Source organism: Motacilla alba, chromosome 1 (assembly GCF_015832195.1).
Source record: "Motacilla alba alba isolate MOTALB_02 chromosome 1, Motacilla_alba_V1.0_pri, whole genome shotgun sequence".
Taxonomy (NCBI): domain Eukaryota; kingdom Metazoa; phylum Chordata; class Aves; order Passeriformes; family Motacillidae; genus Motacilla; species Motacilla alba.
In genome coordinates, this window is record NC_052016.1 from 100,353,570 (window position 1) to 100,377,018 (window position 23,449).

Here is a 23,449-nt window from a genome sequence, read left to right on the forward strand (position 1 = left end):
GGCCTCAGGTTATGCCAGGGGAGCTTTAGATTGGATATTAGGAAAAAATTCTTCACTGAAAGGATGGTCAGGCATTAGAACGAGCTGCCCAGGGAAGTGGTGGAGTCACTGTCCCTGGAAGTTTAGAAAAATGTGTGGATATAACACCTGAGGTGTTTGGTTTAATGGTGAACATGGTGGTGCTGGGTTAATGGTTGGATTTGGTGATCTTAGAGGTATTTTCCAATCTTAATGATTCTATTAAAAAAGGACAATAATAATAAAAATAATATTGATGGAAAAAAGGTTGAGAAAATTCCTAGTATACAAAAGGAAGAAAGACTCAGGAATAAGGTCCAGATATGAAACACAGGACTTTAAAGATCCACTTTATTCTTGATAATGCAAAGATCTAGTGCATCTTTTTCTGCATCCAGAAGTCACTTCACAGAGACTTTAAGGATTTGCTTCCATGTTCAGACCTTTTTATATTTGATACCATACTGTACCATACCATACCAGCTTTGAAGGTAGTAAATTCCAACATAACACTCCAGTATATTTTCCCTAGTTTAATAATTTGCACTGCTTTTGCAGAGAGCTAAATTTCTACACCCCAGGAAATTGTAAAGCATTTTACTGGTTGATATACTAGTCTGAGGCTGTTTGCTGAGAAAAAATGGGAAATGCCTAAGGGTTTTGATTCCATGCCTTCAATAAAAAAAAATGTTTCACTCTCCTTGAGCCATAATTCATAGTAGCAAGTTGTTAACTTAGTGTGAAATGCTGCAGTGAGAGTGATATTAAATATTAAGCTTCCTCTGGTGATACACACTGAGATGAGTTTCCATTGTTCCCGGTGTGACAGGATCCTGCCCTGGTTATGGCTCAATTGCTCATACGGGTCTCCAGGTACATGGTTACCTCTATCAGAATAGAGATTTTGTTGCAACAGGAGTGATGCAACCTGTCCAAAAATTGTATCCAAAGAAAGCAAATACAGAGAGCAGACTGTGAAATACAAATCTCATGGTTTTTTCCCTGTTCATTTTAGTGTTGAAATGGGAGAAGAAACATTCTCCTGAAATATTTTTGTTCTGTTTGGAATAGATCCAAAAAAGTTGTTTACCAAGCTGTATCTGATGAGGAAAAAACAGTTTAAGAAATTCATACTGTTATGGGAAACGTATTTTGATGGAAAGCTTCCAATAAACTCCTCTTATAAATATTTTTTATAATTATAACCTAAAATATATATATGTTTAAAACCCCCCCTCTTCTAATGTGATTGACTCATAAGTGCCTTCTGAATGAAAGTTAGCCCTCCTGTTTTGGGCTTCAGAAGTTCACGTATTATGATACAAAGAGATGGCCATTTCTTTAAACAATCCTCCATACTGTGACTATGTGACTGAAGGAATCCAGGGAATTTCACTTCATTCATGCCTTCCTTAGCACTCTTGAGAGTAGCATTTCTTTTGTTTAACTTTGGAGTCTTTGGAAGTTTAACTGGCATCCATTTTTTAACTAGTCATCTCTTCTCCCTTTATAATCAGTGAAAAGAATTAGACATTTGTTGTTCTTCTCACCTTAATATAAACATATAACTTGCACTGAATGAAAAATCACTGTGCCTATTCAATTGCTCTGCAAATATGATAAGATGACTTCTACTGTTGGTATTATTTTTCACTGGGCATTCAATTCACATCTCCAGCTTCTGGTTGGCAGGTTACTTAGCAAAGGGATTTTATTTCTTTCCTTCACCTGTGTTCCGTGCTTTATTATGTAGTGAACTGTCCCCATCATACCAAATCAGCCAGGGAGAGACTCTAAACTATACTTACAAGCTTTTTTGCAGATGATCTGCAGCAGACAAAAGAAGAAAAGGAAATTGGCAGCAATTTGAATGACTATTTACAGTGTCTTTTGAAAAAGGGTCTTGGTTTTCCTTGAAGTGAGGCCACAGTAAACTTGTTACCATTAATTTCAGGGCTGCAATTTAGAATGGTGAAGGCAGAAGGAGGAGCTCCCATTGTATTTGAAATGTTTTAAGTCCTTGAGTGTTTTAGCCTTGTTGAAAAATCTTCAGAGAATTATAAATTGTTGAGCATATTTAATTTCATCCCACGTGTGGATGTAGAAGTTTTCAAGTCTGCTAAAATTACCCCATTTAATTATCTAACTAGCGACCTCCTGCTGAGACTGCACTGAAATTGGTATCTGCTGAGATTTGTGCCTACAGATGTTTTTCATAATAATATGGTCTATTGTTGAGAACCTTTTTACTGGCTGCAGTGCTAGTAGTACCTCATTCTGATCTGGTATCTTTTGAGGCAAAAAATAGTTTAGAAAGAGCAAAGTGTCACTCCTATTCCTGTAGGAGAAGCTTTTCAGCCAATCAAGAGAGGGAATGACCATTTCTTAAATTTAATAGCTTTGTCATATTATATTTTTTCATAGGTTTCCAGTAATACACAGCCTCTTTGAGAGTCATATCATAATAGTGTAGGATAACTATATTTCACATTTTCTTTTATGCAGGGTACTCCTGGTTTGCCAGGAGATATCGGTCCAAAGGGTGATCTCGGACCTCCAGGAGTTCCAGGTGTTCCAGGTGAGGAGAAGACTTAAGATACTTCTGAAAAGTATGCAAAAATGTCTCTTTCATATCCTTCCTCTCTCAGAAGAAATGCCCAAAGAATGTTGACTCTATCTTAATAATTACTGAACAGGGCACTGAAAGCTGTGTCAAAAAACATACAAAAGCATTGAGACTTGAGATTTTTTGTCTCTTGCCTGTTCTTGCATTGTGAGTATTAAATGTCCACTTCCTTTAAAAGATGGATGTAAAATCGATTGTTGGATGCTACCAGTCAGGAATCTTCAAGATTTCCTAGAGAACTGAAGAGGCAAATGTTGTAGCTATATGCAAGGAAGTGAGCTCTGTATTGTTGAATATATTCCTGCTAGTGTCATCATCATGTACATGAAATCACCAGGTGTATAAAAAATACAGTTATTAATAGAAAAAACATAATGTTTTTAATCTAGAGAATGATATTATTAAAGTAAGAGAACTTTGAGGAGAAGTAAGAGAAAAAATAAGAGAAATTTATTTTCAGTCATCATTTCTTTTGAGACTTGGTGGTGTTTGTATCGTGTTTCTGCAAATAGTTAAGAAGTACTTGAGCAAATAAAGTCATGTCCTTTTCAGGATCGTGGGGGTCATACATGATTATTCCACACATATCCTTCCAAATCAAGAAATTACTCAATTTTCATGCTATTATTTCCTTTGGCTTCAGGTCCGAAAGGGACTCCTGGCTTCCCAGGCCTTAAGGGTGAGAGAGGTGACCAAGGTCTTCCTGGATCTAAAGGTATAATGAAGACTTGTGCTTTTTTCCTCCAGATTTTTTTTGTAAAATGGTTATTTTTGATTAATTTGTGGCTATAACTCCGTCACCCTTTTGTTCTGTGTAAAAACTCAGAATATGAAACCGGGTATCATGTATCGTATCTGAATGGTCAGATTAGAATCATAGAATGGTTTGGGTTTGAAGGGATCTTAAAAATCATCTAATTTCAACCTGCCTGCCATGGGCAGTGACATCTTTCACTAGACCAGGTTGCTCAGAGCCCCATCCAACTTGGCTTTGAATGCTTCCAGGGGTAGAACTTCTGTAGCTTCTCTGGGAAGCCTCTGTTCCAGTGCCTCACCACCCTCACAGTAAAAAAATTGCCCTCCTTAAGTCCAATCTAAATTCACACTCTTCCTGTAAACACTTCTACCACACTGTTGCCCCTTGCCCTGTCACTCTTGACCCTGGTAAAAAAAATATCTCAGTCTTTTTTATAAGCTCCTTTTATATATTGAAAGGCCACAGTAAGGTATTCCCTGGGCCTTCTCTTCTCCAGGCTGAACAAGCCCAACTCTCTCAACCTGTCTTCATAGAAGATCTCTTCCACCCCTCTGATCATTTTCATGGCCCTGCTCTGGACCTGCTCTAACAGGCACATGCCCTCCTTGTACAGGGGACCCCAGAGCCACATATAATATTCCAGGTGGGCTCTTATAAGAACAGATCACAGGGGGAGGATTACTGGCCACACTTCTTTTCATGTAGGCCTGTATTGGCTTTCTGGGCTGCAAACAGACATTGCCGACTCATCCCGTTTTTCATCTACTTGTGTTTCCCAAGTCCTTCTCTGCAGGGCTGTTTCAATCCATTCATCCCCCACTCTGTACTGATATTGTGGATTGCTCTGGCCCATGTGTAAGACCTTACACTTGGCCTTGCACTTGTTGAAATTCATGAGGTTCCCACTGGCGCACTTGTCACGCGTGTCAGGGTGCCTCTGGATGGCATCCCTTCCTTCCAGCATATTGACTACACCACTCAGCCTGGGGCTATTTGCTGACTTGCTGAGACAGCTCCATGGAGCCTAAGGTCTGGACAGCTATTTCAGTCCAAGAAAAGTCTGCTTGGCTGGAGATATCAGCATTGATAGCCTTCAATTTGGGAAGTTGAGCAGTTTCATTTATGTGTAAAGTCTAGGAAGTGTTGTGACTATCTGTGAGAGGCTCCAGTCTCTGACTGTATAAATGGCAATACAAGATAACTTTTTTTGCTTTTTTAAAAAATTGTGCTATACTTAATACATGCTGATTTTCTTGGTTGATTTCCACAGGTTTACAAGGCCTACCAGGTCCACCAGGTCCTTTTCAGCTTATTAAAGGGGATCCTGGCTTACCAGGACCTGTAGGACCAGTTGGTCTCAAGGGATTCCCAGGACTTCCAGGTCCCAAAGGACAACAAGGTGAGAGTTTCTAATTTGCCAGTAGAAACACGTTTTTTTAACGTAAAATAGACCAAAGGTAGGCTAGATACTACAAGATTTTTGGTATAATATTATCCAATTTTTGTAAGCCACTTAAATTGTGTCAGTGATGAAGAAGCTCCCTTTTGAAGCTCATCCAAAACAGATGCCTTCCTGGTGATTTTTTATAGCCTCTCACTCTGCAGGCATCACATCAGTATCTGAAATCAGCAGGAAGCAGAATGGCTTGCAACACTCTGCTTATCCTTCTCCCAAAATGTATTTGTTAGGGTGTCTTCTGTCATTAGTCTTGCATCCAAATTTAATTACTGTGTGTCTCTGGGAGAAGAAAGCATGAGGAAAAACATTTGGTCCTGGAATAAAAAGTACTTCCTGAGGAAGCTTGTTCCATGGTCCTGGATTTCTTCTTTTAGTCCAGATACTGCAATTTTTATAAAGAGTAGGTGAACTGCAAAAATGAAACACACTAGCAAGTAAGAGAATGAAGCAAGTGGTAGGAAAAATTAAATGCTGGCACAAGGACATGTCGTTCAGAATGATGGGACATGGAGAATGGGAGCTCATGTGTGTTAAGATTCTAAGGGAAATCTTTTTTCCTGAATTATTTATGTTGAGTTGATGGGGAATTACAGTGGAGGATAATGAATATCTTCTTCCTAGTTAATGTAGTAGATATGAAAGTTTTCTCTTGAAGGTGATGATACAACTCTGCAACTGCTGTCGTTTAGGAAATAGCTATGAAACAGTCTCAGTGATTGAACACAGCATGGGTTTGCTTGTGCAGAATCCATTGCTTTATCACTAGTAGTCAATTAATTGCATCAGCACAATATTTCTTTTTGGGTGATCAGGGAAAGGAAAGCTCTGAGTGTCTAAAGCTTCTGATGAGTCACAGAAATGTTGCTATAGTGCTGATGATATTAATTTCCTTTTCCTGAAGTCAGAATTGCTGATTTTATGTAGGATTCATAGCATCACTAAAAATTGATAAAGGGAAGACATAAAACATGTGTGAATTGGAAAGAAGCTAAGAGGATACCCACTTTCCCACTGTTCAGGTCCCTACTTTTTTATGGTCTATTTTTGATTGAGTTATATGATAAGCAGAGAGAGAAAAGATTAAGAGATTCCTTTTCATATTCCAGGCAAATGCTAGCTTGTTTAGAAATATGGTCTCTTCTTACTTGTCCTTCTCTACTATAGAATCACTTTGCCTGCCGTAATCCTCATATATTCTCTAGATATGGAACTCTATGCTCTGAATCTGCAGGAGTTAATTTATGCTGAGGGATATCTATGCTGTACTGTATTAAAAGCCAAAAAGTCAGAATGAACATAACATAATATCCTGTAATAATTATTGCTTGTTTTTCAACAGGGGTGACAGGACCTTCAGGTGTACCTGGACCACCTGGTAGTCCAGGGTTTGATGGTCAACCTGGACAGAAAGGAGAAGCTGGTCCTTTTGGTCCCCCAGGTAAGTCCCTGCATTCTTCAAAGACTTGATTCCTTCATGGAAAAACAACATGTGGTATTAGGTGTGAATGTATCTAATTTGACTTCTTTAGATATGTAAGGAGAGTACTGCTGTCTGCAGAAATAAAAGGAACCTCTCTGTATTGTAGGGCCCAGAGGATTTCCTGGTCCACCTGGTCCTGATGGCGTGCCTGGGGCTATGGGCCCACCAGGGGCACCATCTGTTGCTCATGGCTTCCTTGTTACCAGACACAGTCAAACCATTGAAGAGCCGTCGTGTCCCTTTGGAACAAGGCTGATTTACCACGGCTACTCCTTGCTTTATGTACAAGGCAATGAAAGAGCACATGGCCAAGATCTGGGTAAGTGCAGACCAAATTAGAATTCAGTTAGAATTCATTACAAACTAAATGCTGCTCTCATTTGTAGAACTGCATAGAGCAAATCTGGGTAATTGCTCTGGCTCAGACCTAGGCATCCCAGAACTAGGAAGATGTTGCTATACCACAGTTAATAGAACACCTAGTAGCTGAGATGGCTATTGGGGTGTTGGACAGTCTGAGGGAACTGGGTTTGCTCAGCGTTAACAGATATTTATGGATAGGCCTTTATTGCAGTCTACAGCTGTCTAGAAGAAGGGTAGAGAGTATGGAGTCCCTTCTCAGAGACCCTCAGTGACAGGAGCACCAATGGACCACAAGTATGAGTTATGTTTCAGTGAAACATAAATAAAAGCTCTTTTACCATGCTGATGGTCAACCTTTGGAACAGAACCCCAGAGAGATGGTTGAATTTCTTGTCTTTGGAGATCCTTAAAACTCAACTAAATCTGGACCCAAGAAACCAGATCTAACTGTCAGGGCAGTAGGATAGATGACCTCTAGAGGTCTATTCCAACCTAATGCATTCTGTAATTCTACAGGCAAGACTGGACCACTCCTTTCCTCGTCTTGTTCATTCCTCATGAAGCTAAGAGAATTCACTTCCTCTGAGGAAACTGGGCCATCCAGAGGAAGTGTTCTCTGCCTTTTTTAGCTGCTCCTGGAAATAATTGTTAGGCAGGTGGCAGTGGCTTAACAAAACTCTTGAAAAATAACCTTCCACTTAACATTTCAGGCACAGCAGGAAGCTGTCTTCGGAAATTTAGTACCATGCCTTTCTTATTCTGCAATATCAACAACGTCTGTAATTTTGCATCAAGGAATGACTACTCCTACTGGCTGTCTACTCCTGAGCCCATGCCAATGAATATGGCTCCTATCACTGGTGATAATATCAGACCATTCATCAGCAGGTATGGTTTCAGTTCTGCTGTATTTATAAAGTGAAAAAGCCTAGGGTAGAAGGAGCATAGGGTACTTTATTTTTCTGGACAAGGTTTTGAATCTGTATATTTTTATTTCCTTCCTTTAAATTTAAAGTTTGAATTCTTTTGATAAAATGTTTCAAAGTGTGCATGTTTTCAGTTTAGACTTTGATCAAAAATAAATCCATTTTGGGGGAAACCCAAACAAATAGAATAGCCTATTTTGAGTATAATTGAAATGAAAATATATACTTTGAAATGTTGTCTTGCAAAAGCTGTGATACTTTGAAGGAGAAAAAGTTTTGCATTTTTTTCACAATTCTTGTCCGAAACACTTAGAGCTCAGTTTCCTTTTGTTTGAAAATGGTAGCATTTTTATCATACGGTAGACTGACAGGCTTCTTCCATTGTTTTAGACATTCTGTTTGATTACAGCCATTATTGTCTGAATTAAAGGAAACAATTGCAAAATCAATCATCTGGTTTTTTTAATAATTCCAGATTCACAGCTAGTATAAAGAATGGTGCTTATAACAGAGACATAACTGTTCTGCATCAATGCAATGTTGAACTTTTGGTCCATTTGAAATTTTAGGACCACTAGAAAACCTCTTCTGGCATAATATGTCCAGTGCTGAAGGCAGAGTGGTGAGCAAAAATGTGGCCTACTGCCTCACCATTAGCTGTGAATCTGACAAGGGAATCTTTGACTTACAGCTTAAGTGATAATCATTAGATATAGGCATTACTGTCCTTTCTGTCATTGTTTCTAATCTGTATCTGCTCTTGCTGATCCCTCTTCCAGTCATATTTAATGAATAAGAGTGGAGATTGCTGGTAATGATTTCTCAGGTACATCCAAGAGAAAGGACATTCAAATCAGCAGTAGGTTGTATTCTGGACATCTTGGATGTTCAAAAAGCTATATGGCTCTACTGCAAAACATTTGATGTTTATTTGCATAGTGGAATCCACCTTCTATCTGTAGTTGCACTCTGTATTCTTACTTTTGATTTAGTACCAAAGATGTTGGTATGTTTTGAAAATGAATGGGCAGATTATGACAAGATTCTCAAGAGAGACTATAGCTTTTGATGGTCTTAAATTTTTGTTTGTTGTATGTGAATGGAAGGGGCTTGACTTTCAGAAAACAATTCAAATTGTCAGCCTCTGAAATTCATATTCCTTTTATGCCATCCCATATCATGCAAAATAGCCTTTAACAGTCACATTTGAAACTCTTGCTGAAGGAGGTACTAACCAACGCTTTGCTTATCTTGTGCCTACGGATTAGCTTTTGCACCATAAGAACGCGTAAGTGTGTACATGTATGTATGTGTGTGCGTGTGTGCATGTATGCTTATGTGTTTTTTCTCCTTTTAATCATAGAAACTAGCTAAATAGTCATAATATTCATTTTAGAAATCTAGCAAAGAATCTGGAAGACTCTTCTTTCAATTTATTTTATTAGTTGATGCTTTTTAACCAACACTTTTCCCTGTCCAAATGTAGAAAATGTGTAGAAGTGTCACTTGCTGCCTTGAATCATAGGACTTCTTTTCCTGTAAGGCCTTCTGCTGAAATACCAGAAATCTCTTGAAGCAAAGTAGAGCTCCAAGAATAGAGGCAGCTTTACATTCCTTCTTTTAACTTACTCTTTCATTGATGTGTCTCTTAAAATAACTCTCTTGCTTCTGCACTAAAGATGAAGGCAGGAGGTATAAAAGCAGTCTTCACAAGGCAGAAATAGAAGGCTTTCATTCTGAATACCTTTGCTTCTTTTTGCATTTTCCAGAGTCCAACTTAATCCATTTTGCACTTGATTCTTTTCCCTGCGCTGATAACAGGATTCAGATTGTATAGTTTTGAATAATTTCATAATTGCTAATTGCAGCAGCCAGTTGAAGAATTGTACAAGGAAAAACTGATTATATCTACCAAATTCCTTATTACCAGCCCCCATATTAAAATTCCAGCCCAGCTCATGGGTTTTTTATGATTCTGTGGAGGAATGATTGGTCATGGGATTATTCAGTAACCTAGCAGTTCTGAGACACGAGGAATTTATCTAAAGTAAAAGAACTGGTGCTGCATGCCTTTCTGAAGAATTGCTTTGAAGTTTGTTGTGCAAGTTACTTTGCTGGAAATCTCTTACTGGAGATACAGACCACAAATGTAAATAAAAAACACTTTCAAGGAAAATGCATGGGAAAGAGTCTGCATTAGATTAGATTAGCAGTGATTGCCTTTGTAAGACATTCTCCAGAGAGATGGCTTTTTCTCTGGAAGTCAGAGCTAAGTTTAGGATGATGAATTGCTGTTACTTGTTTCTGATCAGAGTAGACCACTTTTAAGTGATACTTGCTGAGATACCGTGTTTGGCTATTTGCCCCCCATGTTCATGACATTGAGCACTTTTAGAAACTTCAGTACAAACAGGACTAGAAAAAGAAAAATACGTGTAAATATTCAGATAAGAGGTCTTTGTTCTTTTCTCATAGGAAAGCTAATAGGAATAAGACTTAATAGTTGAACTGTCTCTAAGTAAGGGAGAAATTAGAAGTTTATCAAATCAATTAGAAATTAACAAAAAAGAAAAAGGAACCAATTGGCTGTTTTTCTGAATGAAACATTGTGATTTTCCTTTGGTTTTGAACGTGACAACATTTTCTATTTCAAGATTCCATAAATAAAGTAGCTTCTGAATAAAGAACTATTAATCCTTAAGTGCATGCAGCTCATTCATGTCTTGGTCCTTCTAGATGCTCTGTGTGTGAAGCTCCTGCTATGGTAATAGCTGTTCACAGTCAAACAATTCAAATACCACCGTGTCCTGACGGCTGGAGCTCACTTTGGATTGGTTACTCCTTTGTCATGGTAAGTGTGCTGGGACATACTCTGAGCTGAGGAAGGCATTTGTTTCAGGGTTTTGATCTATGGAAATTTAGTATCTGACTATGTCCCTTTAGGTTTTAGGAGGGCATTAGACCTCCACCTTTTGTAGAGACTTCAAAAAGAATCTGATCATTTTCCCAGGCAAGGCCTGGGCATGGTCTGAGACGCAGCTGGATCCAGAGCTGTTGGCACTTGGCAATGGGAAAGAGGCCACTGTGATGTGGGGTGGGAATGGAGTTAAGGTGTTCAGATAAAAGCCATACGAGACCTTGTGCCCCCTGGGCCAAGAGCTAGCCCTGGCATGTTGCTTACATAGAGATAGCTTGAGTCCTGCTGTCTCTCCTGAAGGACTTCTGTGCATATAGCTGTCCCCAAAGCTGATATTGCTCATGTGTCATGCTGCTGTTGAGTGAGAGAACCCAATGCCTTCTCTGGAGTCTTCAGCTCCACCTTACCGTTCCTCCTTAAGCTGAGCAACAAAACAGAGCAGATGGACAGAACAGAGGAAAAGGAGGGAAGTGTGAAGAAATATTTGTGTGAGACAGTTCACTGAAGTTGTAGCAGAAGAGGTAAAGAGTCCCTCCTTGACCAATGCCTTTGCCTTTTCTTAGCACACCAGTGCTGGTGCAGAGGGCTCTGGCCAGGCCCTGGCATCCCCTGGTTCCTGCCTAGAGGAGTTCCGCAGCGCTCCCTTCATTGAATGCCATGGCCGGGGCACCTGCAACTACTATGCAAATGCTTACAGCTTCTGGCTTGCCACTATAGAAAGGAATGAGATGTTCAGGTAAGTTCCTGATTTAGTTATCACTCTTTGAGACTCAGTTGAGCCTTATCACTGAATAAAAGAAGTATTTTTTGAATGTAATGCATGTTCAAGTATTGGCTGTCCACCAGCACAGTTAATTTATGTAGTTAATTACTTTTGTATCAGAAAGAAAAAAAAATAATAGCTTTCGGGGAATTAATGAATGCATCATCATTTAGTGTTTCCAATGTGTCATTTCTATCATGTATTTTGCTTTTCAGAATAATCTGACAGTGCTCACAATTCCACTGTGTTTCTGATTGTATTCACCAAGTGGTAACTGGGATAGGCTGACATACTGATTGAAATTAGATTAGAATATATAATTTCCTGTAAATGGACATTAACATATATTAGAACTGCTTGTAATTTGTACAGGTGTTAAACTAAGTGAGTTGAACAATTATTTACTTTTCCCTAATGTTAGAGGAAGTATGTTTGAGTAAAATGCAGCTGGTGGTTATGGGCTTTATTCTGGTCTCCTGCACATGAGTATTTTTCAACACAGGCTCATTGCTCTATATAAATGTTACTAATTTGTTGGCATATAAGTCAGTTCCCATGTCTGTATAGCAAAACTGGTCAGCAGACATTTTGTCTGGTGTGCAGGTGGTCACCCTCTTCCACCACACTCCTGACTGCTGCTCCTGTTGCCCTTTGTCTCTTCACATCTTCTCTCTGGATCTGTGAATGCTGCCTTGCCTGTCTCAGAATGAAGCAGGTTGTTTAGTCAGTTTTCACTGTTTGTTTATCAGATAGCTGTCAATGGGGTGGGTAGAAAAACTGAGCACTGAGACTGAGTATTGCTGGGGCTGTAATAATCTTGTCAACCAGAAAAAATACTGCCACAACTACCCCCACCACTAGGGTAAGCCCTGGATCCCTAGGAAAGAGGAAAGCTGGTCAGAAGAAAATTTAGAGTGAGCACTACAGTTGCTTCCATTCCTCGAGTCCTACCCAGAGACCTCTCAACTTCATGTGCTTTTCTGCCTGCAAACTATGCCTCAGATTAATAAAATAATCCCTGATCAGGGAACCTGCCCTGCTATCAGAAATCACAAATACGTCTCAATTTCCTGTAAACTCTTAATCTTTTTAAATGAAAATCATTAAATGCAAGCACACCTTTGTCTGAAAATGATTTATTTCTAGTTGCTAGGAGTAATTCTTTATGACAGGTTAGAGACTCAAGGCTTGGTTTGTGTTTCTATATGACATCACATAATTTCCTTTGCCAGCTTTTCATCTGTCTTTAAAGTCACATGAGTTAGCAGAAACTCATAAACAGTCAAATTTCAGCTCCTTACCCAATTTTGTTTTATTACCCAAATTCTATATTGTTTTCCAGCTGCTGCTTTAACAGATGGTGTTCTAGGTTAAGGAAATGTTATGCCTTGTGAAAGAACTGAATTCTTCAGTAAGTGTGTGATGTTTAAAACTAATCTTACCATAGTTTGTGACCAAACTTGGAAGTGATTACACACTGGAGAACTTAGGAACACCTTCTTGATTCAGCAGAGGCTGGAAGGGAGACTTGCATTCCAAGCTGGTGTTGTCAGTTTTGAACCTGAAAATTGTTAATGGGTCTTTTCATTTCTTTCTTTTCCATAGGAAACCGACTCCCTCAACCTTGAAAGCCGGGGATCTACGCTCAAATGTTAGCCGTTGTCAAGTCTGTATGAGAAAAACATAATGACTTTTGAATTTCAACTAATTTCACACAATATGGTGCTATTCGTTTAACAGCAATGAAGCCTAGACATATATCATATGTACCTCATTGTTGTCCAATATGAAAACAGTAAAGTGCCTTTTAGGAACTTGCATAACTAACACACACTGCTTTACTGGCCCTGTCCTTGCTAAAGAAGAAAAGAGACAACAAAGATAAGCTTCAAATGTTGACATGCCAAATGGCACTTTTGATCAAAGTATATGTATTTTTTATATAAATGCAATGCACTGATAGAATAAAAAAGTCAGCATTTATCCAGAAAAAAAATGCAAAGGTGCTAGGAGGTATGCAGTTCTGCCTTATACTGTTTGACCCCCCTTTCTCATTCTTGTATTATATATTTAGATTCATTTTTCTTCCCCAGATAAGTTTGTTACCGTTATCTAGGTGTCTCAAAATCCCAGACTCTTGGGTATGTACTTATTGTTCTTGTACAAAGAAATACTAATGTAAAAAAGAGGTTTGGGATTACAGACTGTGGTTAAGCAACATGTAACCATCTTTTCACAACATAGATTGCCATCCTGCAAACCTTTGCTTCTGTTTGTAGCCTTTAGTGCTGTCAGTATTAATGGGTCTACATCTGAAAGAGATTGTCAACTTGGCTTCACAGATAGGCAAGTAAGTGTTTCTGCTATGTTGGTACTATGCAGCTTCTTTGTGCAGTAGAACAAACTTTCCTGTGGAATAAAGAATGATCCAGCAATGGTCAAGAAAAAATATATATATAAATATTTTAGTAATTTATATAGATATCGACCATTAGGCAAATCAAGCTCTACGTTTATAATTTCAAAAAGAAGCTTACAAAATTTTTCTTCTTTTCGGTGACATGAATTAGGTGTTAAATGCCAAAACACAATGTGAAATGTTCATTTTACGTAGCCATTTCAATGCTGAAGTTGCAGAGACTGAACCCAGGTTAATAGTTATTTGTGTTTATAATAGTAAATTCTGCTTTGAGCTTATAGTCTTTATTCTGTATTTAATATTTTTCAGGGTTTTAAACACTACTCACACACTGAATTACTTGATTTTGAAAAATTTAAGGCCTTAATTTTGTTAATATTGTGCCAAAAAGTTCTTCAAAGTGGCCTCAGATATATTTCTAAAGCATTTCTATGCAATGATACCGTTGTTTGAGCACATCTGTGTCCAAAAATGTTTTATGGACTATTACCATGCAAATACCAAAAGATTTTTGCAAATGCCAAGGCCTTTGTGTAATTTCTTACATGTGTATTTCTTAAAAATTCAAGTTTGTAATAAAACTATTTGTGTAAAAAAAAAAAACCAACAGAAGAAAGGAAGATGTTTTTACTAATTTGTTATTACCATTCATTTACAGCAATTAATTAATTTTAATAAGCCACCAATAAATGCACAAGCTTGATGCAATCATAGATGATTTTTGTTTTGCACATCTTGCAGATGTACAAAGCATCTTCTTAAAGGGGGAAACAGGGCACTGTGCTGACACCTCTGTTGTTATCTTGTAAGAACTGAAACTGATAGATAAAACATGAGAAACTTATTGTTGAAATGTATTTGATATGAACACATTACAAAAATCTGCTAACTTCATCTCAGCTCATGGGAATCAACAAATTATGCACAATTTTCACTTTTCCTTTGAATTCTTGTGCACAAACAGAACTGAATTATACAGGATAAAAATTAAAATATATAACTTTGCTTTTAAGTGATCAAGGTGAATCTTGGCTCTGGTTGAAAAGGAAATGGGCCATGCTATCATTTTCCTTGGCAAAAGCATCTAATTTGCTAAAGTTTCATGTTGTTTTCCAAAATTTCTGAAGACACTGCGGCTGCTGCTGCTGTTTTGAACTTGTTTTTCAATTAAAATCCTTCAGGACATTGTCTGACCAAATGGCTGAAGGCTCCTGCATAGAAATTGGCCATTTCATTTAGCAATGATTCTTAACTCTTATGGAAGTTCTGACACTTGATAATCTTATTTGTAGAAGACCAGTCCTCACAAAAGTTCCTTTCTAGTCTATAAAATAAAACAGTCTGATTATGGCTGAGCAGCCTCTTGCAGGGTTTTCCCAAGGACACTTGGCATCCAGAAGAGGAGAAGACTATAACGTGGCATCTAGGAAAAATTATTCAAAAATTGAGTCTGAACTGACTCAGAGCATCCAAACTGCTGCTCACACTTTACATTTTATCTTCTGGTCAGCTAGGGATTTAATTTACCATGGTCAATTTGTTTTAGAACCGCCGGACAGTTGGGTTTATAAAGTTCTTCATGTATGTTTAAATCAGCTTGGTGTGTATGAACCCTTGTCTTCTCAGTTGGGAGCATTTGGAAACAAGGTCCTTTGAAAATTTTTGAAAACTGCTTGAACTGTAGTTTGATGTGTTCCTTATCTAATAGTTATTATTTATTCAATAAGCTCCAGCTCATATAATGTCCTAAACCATTCTCATGCTAAAGATGCTGTTTCTTCTTAAATCAGTCACTAAACTTTTTGGTGCTTACTGAATATCAGTCATATCTCCTGAGAATGTGTGAATGCTAGATTTTGATGCCCTGGGTGAGGAAGAGCCCGTGTGAAAACACTGCCTTGCTTTCAAAAACCTCTAAAGTACCCCATATTCAGGCATTTATGGCCGGTGTTGTGGCTACAATAAAGTTCATCGTGTGAACAGGCAACTGCTAACTCATCACTTGTTCAAATCATCTTGCAGAAGCTTCAATTTCAGGAGAAAATTTTTGAGTGCAGTACTTGAAGAGTCGCTGTCATGTTCCAAATAAATACATTTCTAAAACAGCAGGTGGTGCCCTTGCTCTCTTTGCGGTAACACTGGGAGGGACAGCTTTACACTAACAAATACCTTGGTCTCTCATCTGCTATCATGACCCTATTGAATACATGACTATTTTCTCATGTCTCCATCTCTACTTTGACATGTTCTAGTCACCAGCAATTTTTCCTTTTGAAATAGGAATGGATCAGTTTTCAATTAAAAAAATTTCTATACATACTGCAAAATAAAAATATAATATAATTAAGTGATCTGATATATAATTTGAAGCAAATGATGTCTTAGCCGGTGTGTCTTTTTTGATAAATGTACATTCAGTTTATATCTCTTACTAGTTTCATAGTGGTAACTTCCTTGATGAAATACTCTTTTTTCTATGTAACAGCACTCCTGAGAACAATATCCCCATACTAGGCTCCCAGAAAAGTGATTGTATTCTTCATGACTGAACTTGTATATCTGCATGACTTTTTGAGAATTCCTTCCCTATTTTCCATCTTTTATAAATCTGTAATAATCTGCACTAACTGCATAAGGTGAAACATAAAGACAGAGCCAGGCTTGTGGATCTCAGAGCACCAGCTAAATAGAAAATACAGCACCTGGCACGAAGAAAGACCACTGACAAGTTGAAATGGCAGCTACCTCAGTACCTGCCTGTACTCCATCCCTTACTCTGTAAAGGTGGTTGGCCATGTCTGCACTGGGACTTCTGGGAGGAGACCAACAGCATTTTTTCAGAGGTTGCAGTGGAGCTTACCTCTCTCTGCTGGTCACGTCGTTGCAGCAATGTGCTGCCCACTGGGTTTCCACCTCTTCGTATAGAAATTATCTTTCTTATGATCTTCACATTCTGAATTAGATAATAGTGAGAACATGAGAGACCAGGGTGGATCTTTAAATGCGTATTTCAAGTTCAGACAAATTCTGAGACCAGTGATGGATGATCTGGGATATAATTAATCATTAAAAAAAGAAGTGGCCACATGGAAGTGTTCAGCCTGTCAGTTTCAGAGGTAAGATGGTAGAGAGAAGAAACTAATTCCACCCATCCATTAGTAAAAATGTAGTAGGAAATGGATAAATATTGTGAATTTGTAATATTGCTGAAGTCTCTGCAGCAGAATTATAAATAAAAAAATAATGCACAAACTTACTTTTAGCACTAACAGCTAAAGAAGAAGCACATGTTCTTTGTGAAAGATGTAGTAACAAAACAACCTCAAAAAATTTCCTGGAAGTATAATCTTTAAACCATTCTCTTTCTTCAGAGTGTCGGAGGAAAGTCCTTAAAAAAATGCAGAGGGGAGTGTGGGTTTTGGCTATTTCTCTCTGGCAAACAATAACCTTGTTGTGTTGCTTGAGGTGTTAATATCTGTGGGAGGATAAATCACTACTACTTCTCATGAACACAGGAATGCTTCTATTGTAAGATATTTTGCCCAATCAGGCTCACTGACACCGCCTTCTCTCTTCAGCTCCCACTGTAAGAGCATGATACTCAGAGCTGAATATTCTTACTTACAGTGTTGATTTTTAAAGGTACATTGCTTTCCAGCTTTTCATTGTCTCCAAAGCAGAGAACAGAGTATAAACATTGAAAAGATTTTAAAATGTCTGAATCTTTTACATATGTTAGAGAATTGCCTTTTTTTCCCCTCTGGCTGTATGCAGTCAGCTGTATTTGTTATAATTGGTGTGCAGAGGATAGAAGACTTGACAGAGTGAAAGTTATAGATGGAACATGATCATTTGATGCTCTGTCAACTCCTGTCTCGCCTAAGAAAACATGTTAGACTTCATGCAGAATTGTGGCAGGATTCATTTGTCATCTCAACCCCATGAAGTACGATTTACGCTGTAGTGAATAAACATGTAAAATGGCTTGGGTAGGGGAGAAAACAGTCCTTGTAAAACAGTCTAAAGAGCATTGATTAAACCTTTTTGTTATGCTTAGTGCACAGCTTTTAGACCAGTGTAACCCATGGTGTTTTTGCTAGAACGTTCCTCTCAGTCTTACACCAGCGTGCTCTTTTCTCACCATTGTTTCCTGGAAGAGGTTCAAAGTGAAGAGTGCGAGAACATGCCCGGTGTTACCTTCTGCCAAGGCTTTTGTTATCTTTGTGGGCATAGTAGCTGGCAGTGGAAGATGTTCTCGTCTTCCTATTTCCTCTAAATAATTATAGTGGTATTTTTTCCAGCCTAATTTTGGACATGAACCTGTTTGAGAGATGTGATCAAAGTGTCAACAAAATCACAGGGACTTTAAATGCAGTTACATGAATCCCATGTCAAGAATTCCTTCTGTGTACCACTTTTAATAATGTATCTGGGAATCCCTACAGAAACACTGATTCCCAGGGCAGTCTCAGTACACATTGTTTGAGAGTTATATTGGGATCCACCTCCTACTTCCCTGGCCTGGATGTGTTGCAATGTCTTTGGGACCTCAGACCAGTAAGAAGGTGAGTACCTGGCAGAAGTGAATGAAGATTTCTGGTAGCTCTCAACATCTGCAAACAAAAGCTCTCAACATCTGCCACTTGCTCTTGTTTCCACATTGACAGACTACAACTTTTTCCCAGATTATTCTTTGCTACCTTTGATCAGTTGGGAACTGTCAACTGTCTCTGTTCAAAGTTAATATTATCCAGGCCTTTTGGCATTGTTCCTGAACTGAGGAAAGGACCTAGCCCGGGGCAATGAAAGATACACCCTGTCTAATTCTCAGCCTTTTTTTTTCCCAATAAAAAAACACATAGAAAAGAAAAGAAGTTCTGGTGTCCAAAAAAAACCACAACGAAACCCCCACTGCATTTCTCCTTCCCCTCTCTTCAAAAGCAAATCTTACTCCAGGGAAACATGATGACCTCTTTAAAATAGGAAGGAAAAAATTGGAAATGGGAATTTAAAAAATTATTCCCTGGATTATATATTCACTTTATAACAACAGCTACTCTCAATAAGAAAGACAATATCTGAAATATTATAATCACCTATAGTTACGTGAGGATTTGAGAGATTCCTTGTAGACATCAGGATTTATTAGCAGGAAAGCTACTGAAGTTGTGAGGGCTGAATTGAAAAAATGTCTTCTGAACACAACTGTATAAATTTGAAATAAAAAATTGTATTCAGATTGCAAAGATTACTGGTATTGCTTGTGGTGCAAACCAGAGGCACATTTCCTAGAGGAAGTCTCTGCGACTGGGAATCACAGGTACAAACAACTGGGACAACAGTTGGGAATCTGCTCAGATGACGTGCTTTGGAGCTCCTGCAAAGTGGCACTTCAGAGAACTGAGCTAAAAAATTGAGTGGGTCCTCCTTGTCAAAGGGCAAGGTTGTCTTGAGAGGACATTTGTGATGAGGGTCTGAAAACAACAGCCAAGTGTGGGAACCACCACTATGAACATGATGGCTCTTCTGTGTAGCCTTGGTACCAAAGTGTTTTTTGGGTATTTTCTGTACTCTGCTGTTGTAATCAGAGAAATCTTGCTAACACAGGTATATTAATAACTATTTTCAAGAAGTAGTTTTCTTCCTAGAAAGACACAGTAGAGTGGAAATTTTTGAAGTTTTTCTTTTCTATCAAGCAAATTGCAGAGAATCACAGAAAGAGAAAGAAGGAAAAAAATTGTAGTTGTTTGTTTGCTCTTGCAAGGCACTGAACATGACCTCTCAGGAATGTGTAGGAGAGGAAATGAAAAGCAGACGTGGGAAGCTGAAAAAGCAGTGCTTCTCCTCTATCATTAAGTATATAATAAGGTAGATTACATCAGTTGTTGTCCTAGTCTCCCTGGTGAACAGGTGTCATAGATACAGCACTGTCTAATCAAATATTAACTCATCATGTGGCAGCAGTGGAGAGGGAATGTGTAAGATCATCTACCTCCTTTCACATGTGGCCAAGTCTTCAGCACCAAGGTTCAGCAAAGGACATTCTTATCATTCCTATGGGTTCTTATGAATCTAATTTTATATAGTTGCATGGACTCATGACAACTGATTTTTTTCCTGCTTCCTGAACAAAAATATGTTAGATACAAACATACGAGTGTGGCAAACTCGGACAAAAGTTATGTTTGTGTACAATGTTATGCAATGAACCCACAGGAGCTTAGTACTTAACTGTCTTCAACCTTTACTTAGAATAAACTGATGTACAGGGTTTTTGTTTCATGTATTTCCAAGTTGTTTACAATTACAAATAAATGTCCTGTGAAAGTGAGATGTCTTGCTGTTAGTTTGACAGGAAGTCAGTTCTAAACTCTTGGACCAGGTCTGTCCCTGCTGGGTCATGGTCTCCCTAAGTGTCTGGCACTCCTGAATGGTGATGAAAACTTGTTTAGTTTTTGATTATTCCATTGCACTTGCTAGATTTTTTAATGCATACAACTTTACAAAGACTCCAAAATGTTGCAGTAGTTTTAAAATGACAGCTGAATCAGATATGTGGGTATTGTACATAAGATATCAAATAACCTGAGGAAAGGTGCCTGATGAGAGTCACTTTCTGTCTTCTCAGTCACTTTCCTGAAGGAGGAAAAATTCAGTAACATGGTATTCAAAGCAGTGCCTCCAAAGCAAAGTAATGATAAGTGAAATGAGGCAAGGTATTTTTTCAGGAAATGTAGCTTATCGCTTACTTTCTTTTCTTTGGCCCCAGGAAGAGTCAGCATAAAAGGAGAAACAATCACTAGGAGAGGTTATTCTGCATAACCAGGTATCCTGACATACAGACTTTTACATGCGTCCTCTTTGATCCATCCTAGCTGTCCTTCTTCCAAGATGAGAAGCCTGAAACTCCTTCCCAGAGTTTCAAGGAGGGGATTAGAAACTCCTGCTATTTAAGAGAGAAAGGACTTACTAAACTGGATGTAAATTGACCTTAAAAAATCAGCCAGGGGACTCTGTTGTAACCATCAAAAAAGGGAGATTTGGAGCTATTTTTTCAATGAGAATGTAGGTACAAAAATGTTCAGCATTAAGGCCTGGCAAATTTGCATAGCTAGTTGGTGGGATGGACTGGGCTGGCAGGACTGGAAGACTAAAATGGTTCTAAGTACTAAGATGGTGGGGGGTGTGTGGAGTGAGCAGCTTAAGGGTGCTTCATTTCCATCTGGGCCCAAACCAGCACACCATCCCAAGATGTGTTATCACTTACCGAAAAGAAATGCACAGCTCTTGTCCACATCTGTAGTTTCTTATTACCAGATACTACCCTTCTATGTTCAGGTGAGATTCTTATTATGGATTATATCTCTAAATATATATATTAAAATAATAAATATAATGCATAGCACATTAAACCAACAGCTATTTTATATATATTTTACCTCTAAGGCCTATTAACCCATCATCTGTACTACTCGTCACAAACATCATTGAAATTCATCTGACACAAGGGTGAACCCAATCTGTAAGAAGTAAGAGGTCTTGCTCAATTATTTTTAATTATTCATTGAAGGTGGAAGATGTGCCAAGAGCTGGAGAGCTCTAGGTGTATATGTGAGCTCTGGCTTATCTCCGCCTTGAAGGGAGGTACAGGTGCAGACTGTTCCCTCTCCAACCTGTTTGCTTTTGGGAAGAAGCCCAGCACAAAAAAAAAAAAAAAAAAAAAAAAAGTGCAGATAATCTGGTGATGAGCTCTGGCCTTTGCATGGTGTGGACAGTCAGTGTGTTAGGACTGATGATATATTGTGGGATAAACTTTCTCTGTGGCTGGGATATGACCAAGGTCCTTAACTTAAAAACACCACACCTGCACTACCCTGCAAATACAGCTGGTGTTACCCTGCTTTGCTTCTGCTCGAGTCAGTGTTTGTTCATGGGAGAAAAGATGGTGAGGCTTAAACATGTGATGTATTTTAAAAGAGGCATTCAAAACAAGCACTGCTGGGCCACCTGTTGATGATAAAGCCTTGTCAATTTATTTGAGATTAATTGAAGATGTCTCCGTGGGTTCTGTACCTTCAATACCTTGCAGACACCTTAATGTGACAGAGGCAGTGAGAGAAGGCATTCTTGAACTCTCACTTCTGGGAAGGAGACCAGTAAAGGCTTGTCATCAGTTTCTATTGACACGAAATATTTTAGCAAGCACTTGCCATTTTAACTATTGTGGGGAAAACAAAGTAGTCATCTGCGTCCTCTAGGAATTTTCACAGCTCATGAGACTAATAGTTGCTGTCAGGTAGCTGGAGAGCTTTTTCATTAAGCATAGCTCACAGCCTTTTTGCATTTGGTATTGAAAGCATGGGCTCCAGCCTCATGCTACCCAGAACATGCTACATATTTTAATAACTTCCTAGAATCACTCACCTTTGGAAAGAGGAACAGCGCTGTCCTGCAAAACACAGAAAGAACAGCAATGAGTCTACAGGATTCATAATCTCTGTATAATTTGGGCAGAAGTGTATTACTCTCACTGAAAGGCACTGAGATCAGGCTCTCGTATGACCTTAGTGAACTTTTTATCCTTACTTTTATGTCATCCTCAGCATGTACTGTGACTGGATCTAGATTTAAATTTTTTATATAGCCATGTTATTGGTGGGTCATAAAGGGTTTGTTACAGAAGAAAAGAAACACAGAATGGAAATAGACTCTTGTTTTTGTAAGAAGTAAAGGCTCATTACCAACAGAGAGATTCTACTCCAATAAACTCGTACTGATGGGACAGGTTTAAACATTTAATCCTTTTTCTGCCTTTGTTATAACAATTCCTAGAATATGGCAATGCTAGCAGGATGTTTTTCATAGAGATTAAAAAGGATTATTCATTTTAGTGACTCATCTCTAGCCAGTCCATTGTTGAAAGCTCTGGTTGATTGTACAAACAGTGTGTTTTCCTAATGAAATGAAAGCAAACTGAAGAGACCTGGTCCTTTTCAGCCACCATTTATTCTGACCTTTGTTTGCTGTCTGTTATCAGTATAACAGTTAAAAATCCCAGCAATGTCTAGTTCTCTTCAGTGTGTCCCATGTGTTAGCCCAAACATCTGTCTCTCCCTGTGCTCTAGCTCTACAGACTATTTGGAGACAAACACCATCACAACATGCAGTGTCCACTCTGTTTTTTCAGAGTGGTGTAATCTCTGTCTGTATTAGGGACACATAGTCATCTGGTTCTGCTTAGAAATTCTGGGAAACAATAGGTCTGAGAAAATTTTCTGCAACAAAAGAAATTCTCTTTTGACAAGGTAGAAGGTACAGCTGTGTGGAAGCACAAGAGCAAGTAAAATACTTCACAAAAAAAGATGCAAAAATGTCTTGCTTTTTTAAAGAAAGGCAGGAATTGTGCTGATGAGTAAGGCTCTCAACTCTCATCTTCCTCTGCTATATATAGACAAAGTCTGTCCCTTTTATAAGGGCAAACTATAAACTCCTTGTAGAATTAATTTTGTGTCCTTTTAGTCTGCTTGAAAAAGATTTAAATAGTGAGAACAAACAACAAAAGCCTTTATTTTAAAAAATACAGCCTAGCTTGGAATATGCCTTTTAACATTAACTTCTGGTGCAATTGAAGAGCTTCTTACTTTATCTCCAGGGGGTTATCTGCATAAAGCCTCTCACAATTTTTTAAATTTTTTTTCTATGTGGGGAATTGATTTGCTTT

At 38.4% G+C, this 23,449-nt stretch overlaps 1 protein-coding gene across 1 annotated transcript in view; it reads left to right on the forward strand.

The window, feature by feature from the left end:
* The window catches only part of COL4A1 (collagen type IV alpha 1 chain), a 119,776-nt gene extending 105,204 nt beyond the window's left edge, over positions 1–14,572 (forward strand). The window contains exons 44-52 of the mRNA XM_038131715.1: positions 2,524–2,596; positions 3,288–3,359; positions 4,672–4,800; positions 6,200–6,298; positions 6,447–6,659; positions 7,414–7,591; positions 10,366–10,480; positions 11,110–11,282; positions 12,915–14,572. Of these exons, the coding sequence (XP_037987643.1) occupies positions 2,524–2,596; positions 3,288–3,359; positions 4,672–4,800; positions 6,200–6,298; positions 6,447–6,659; positions 7,414–7,591; positions 10,366–10,480; positions 11,110–11,282; positions 12,915–12,996 (1,134 nt within the window). The 3' untranslated portion in view covers positions 12,997–14,572. The remainder of the gene's footprint in view (positions 1–2,523; positions 2,597–3,287; positions 3,360–4,671; positions 4,801–6,199; positions 6,299–6,446; positions 6,660–7,413; positions 7,592–10,365; positions 10,481–11,109; positions 11,283–12,914) is intronic.
* Positions 14,573–23,449: the final 8,877 nt, after the last annotated feature.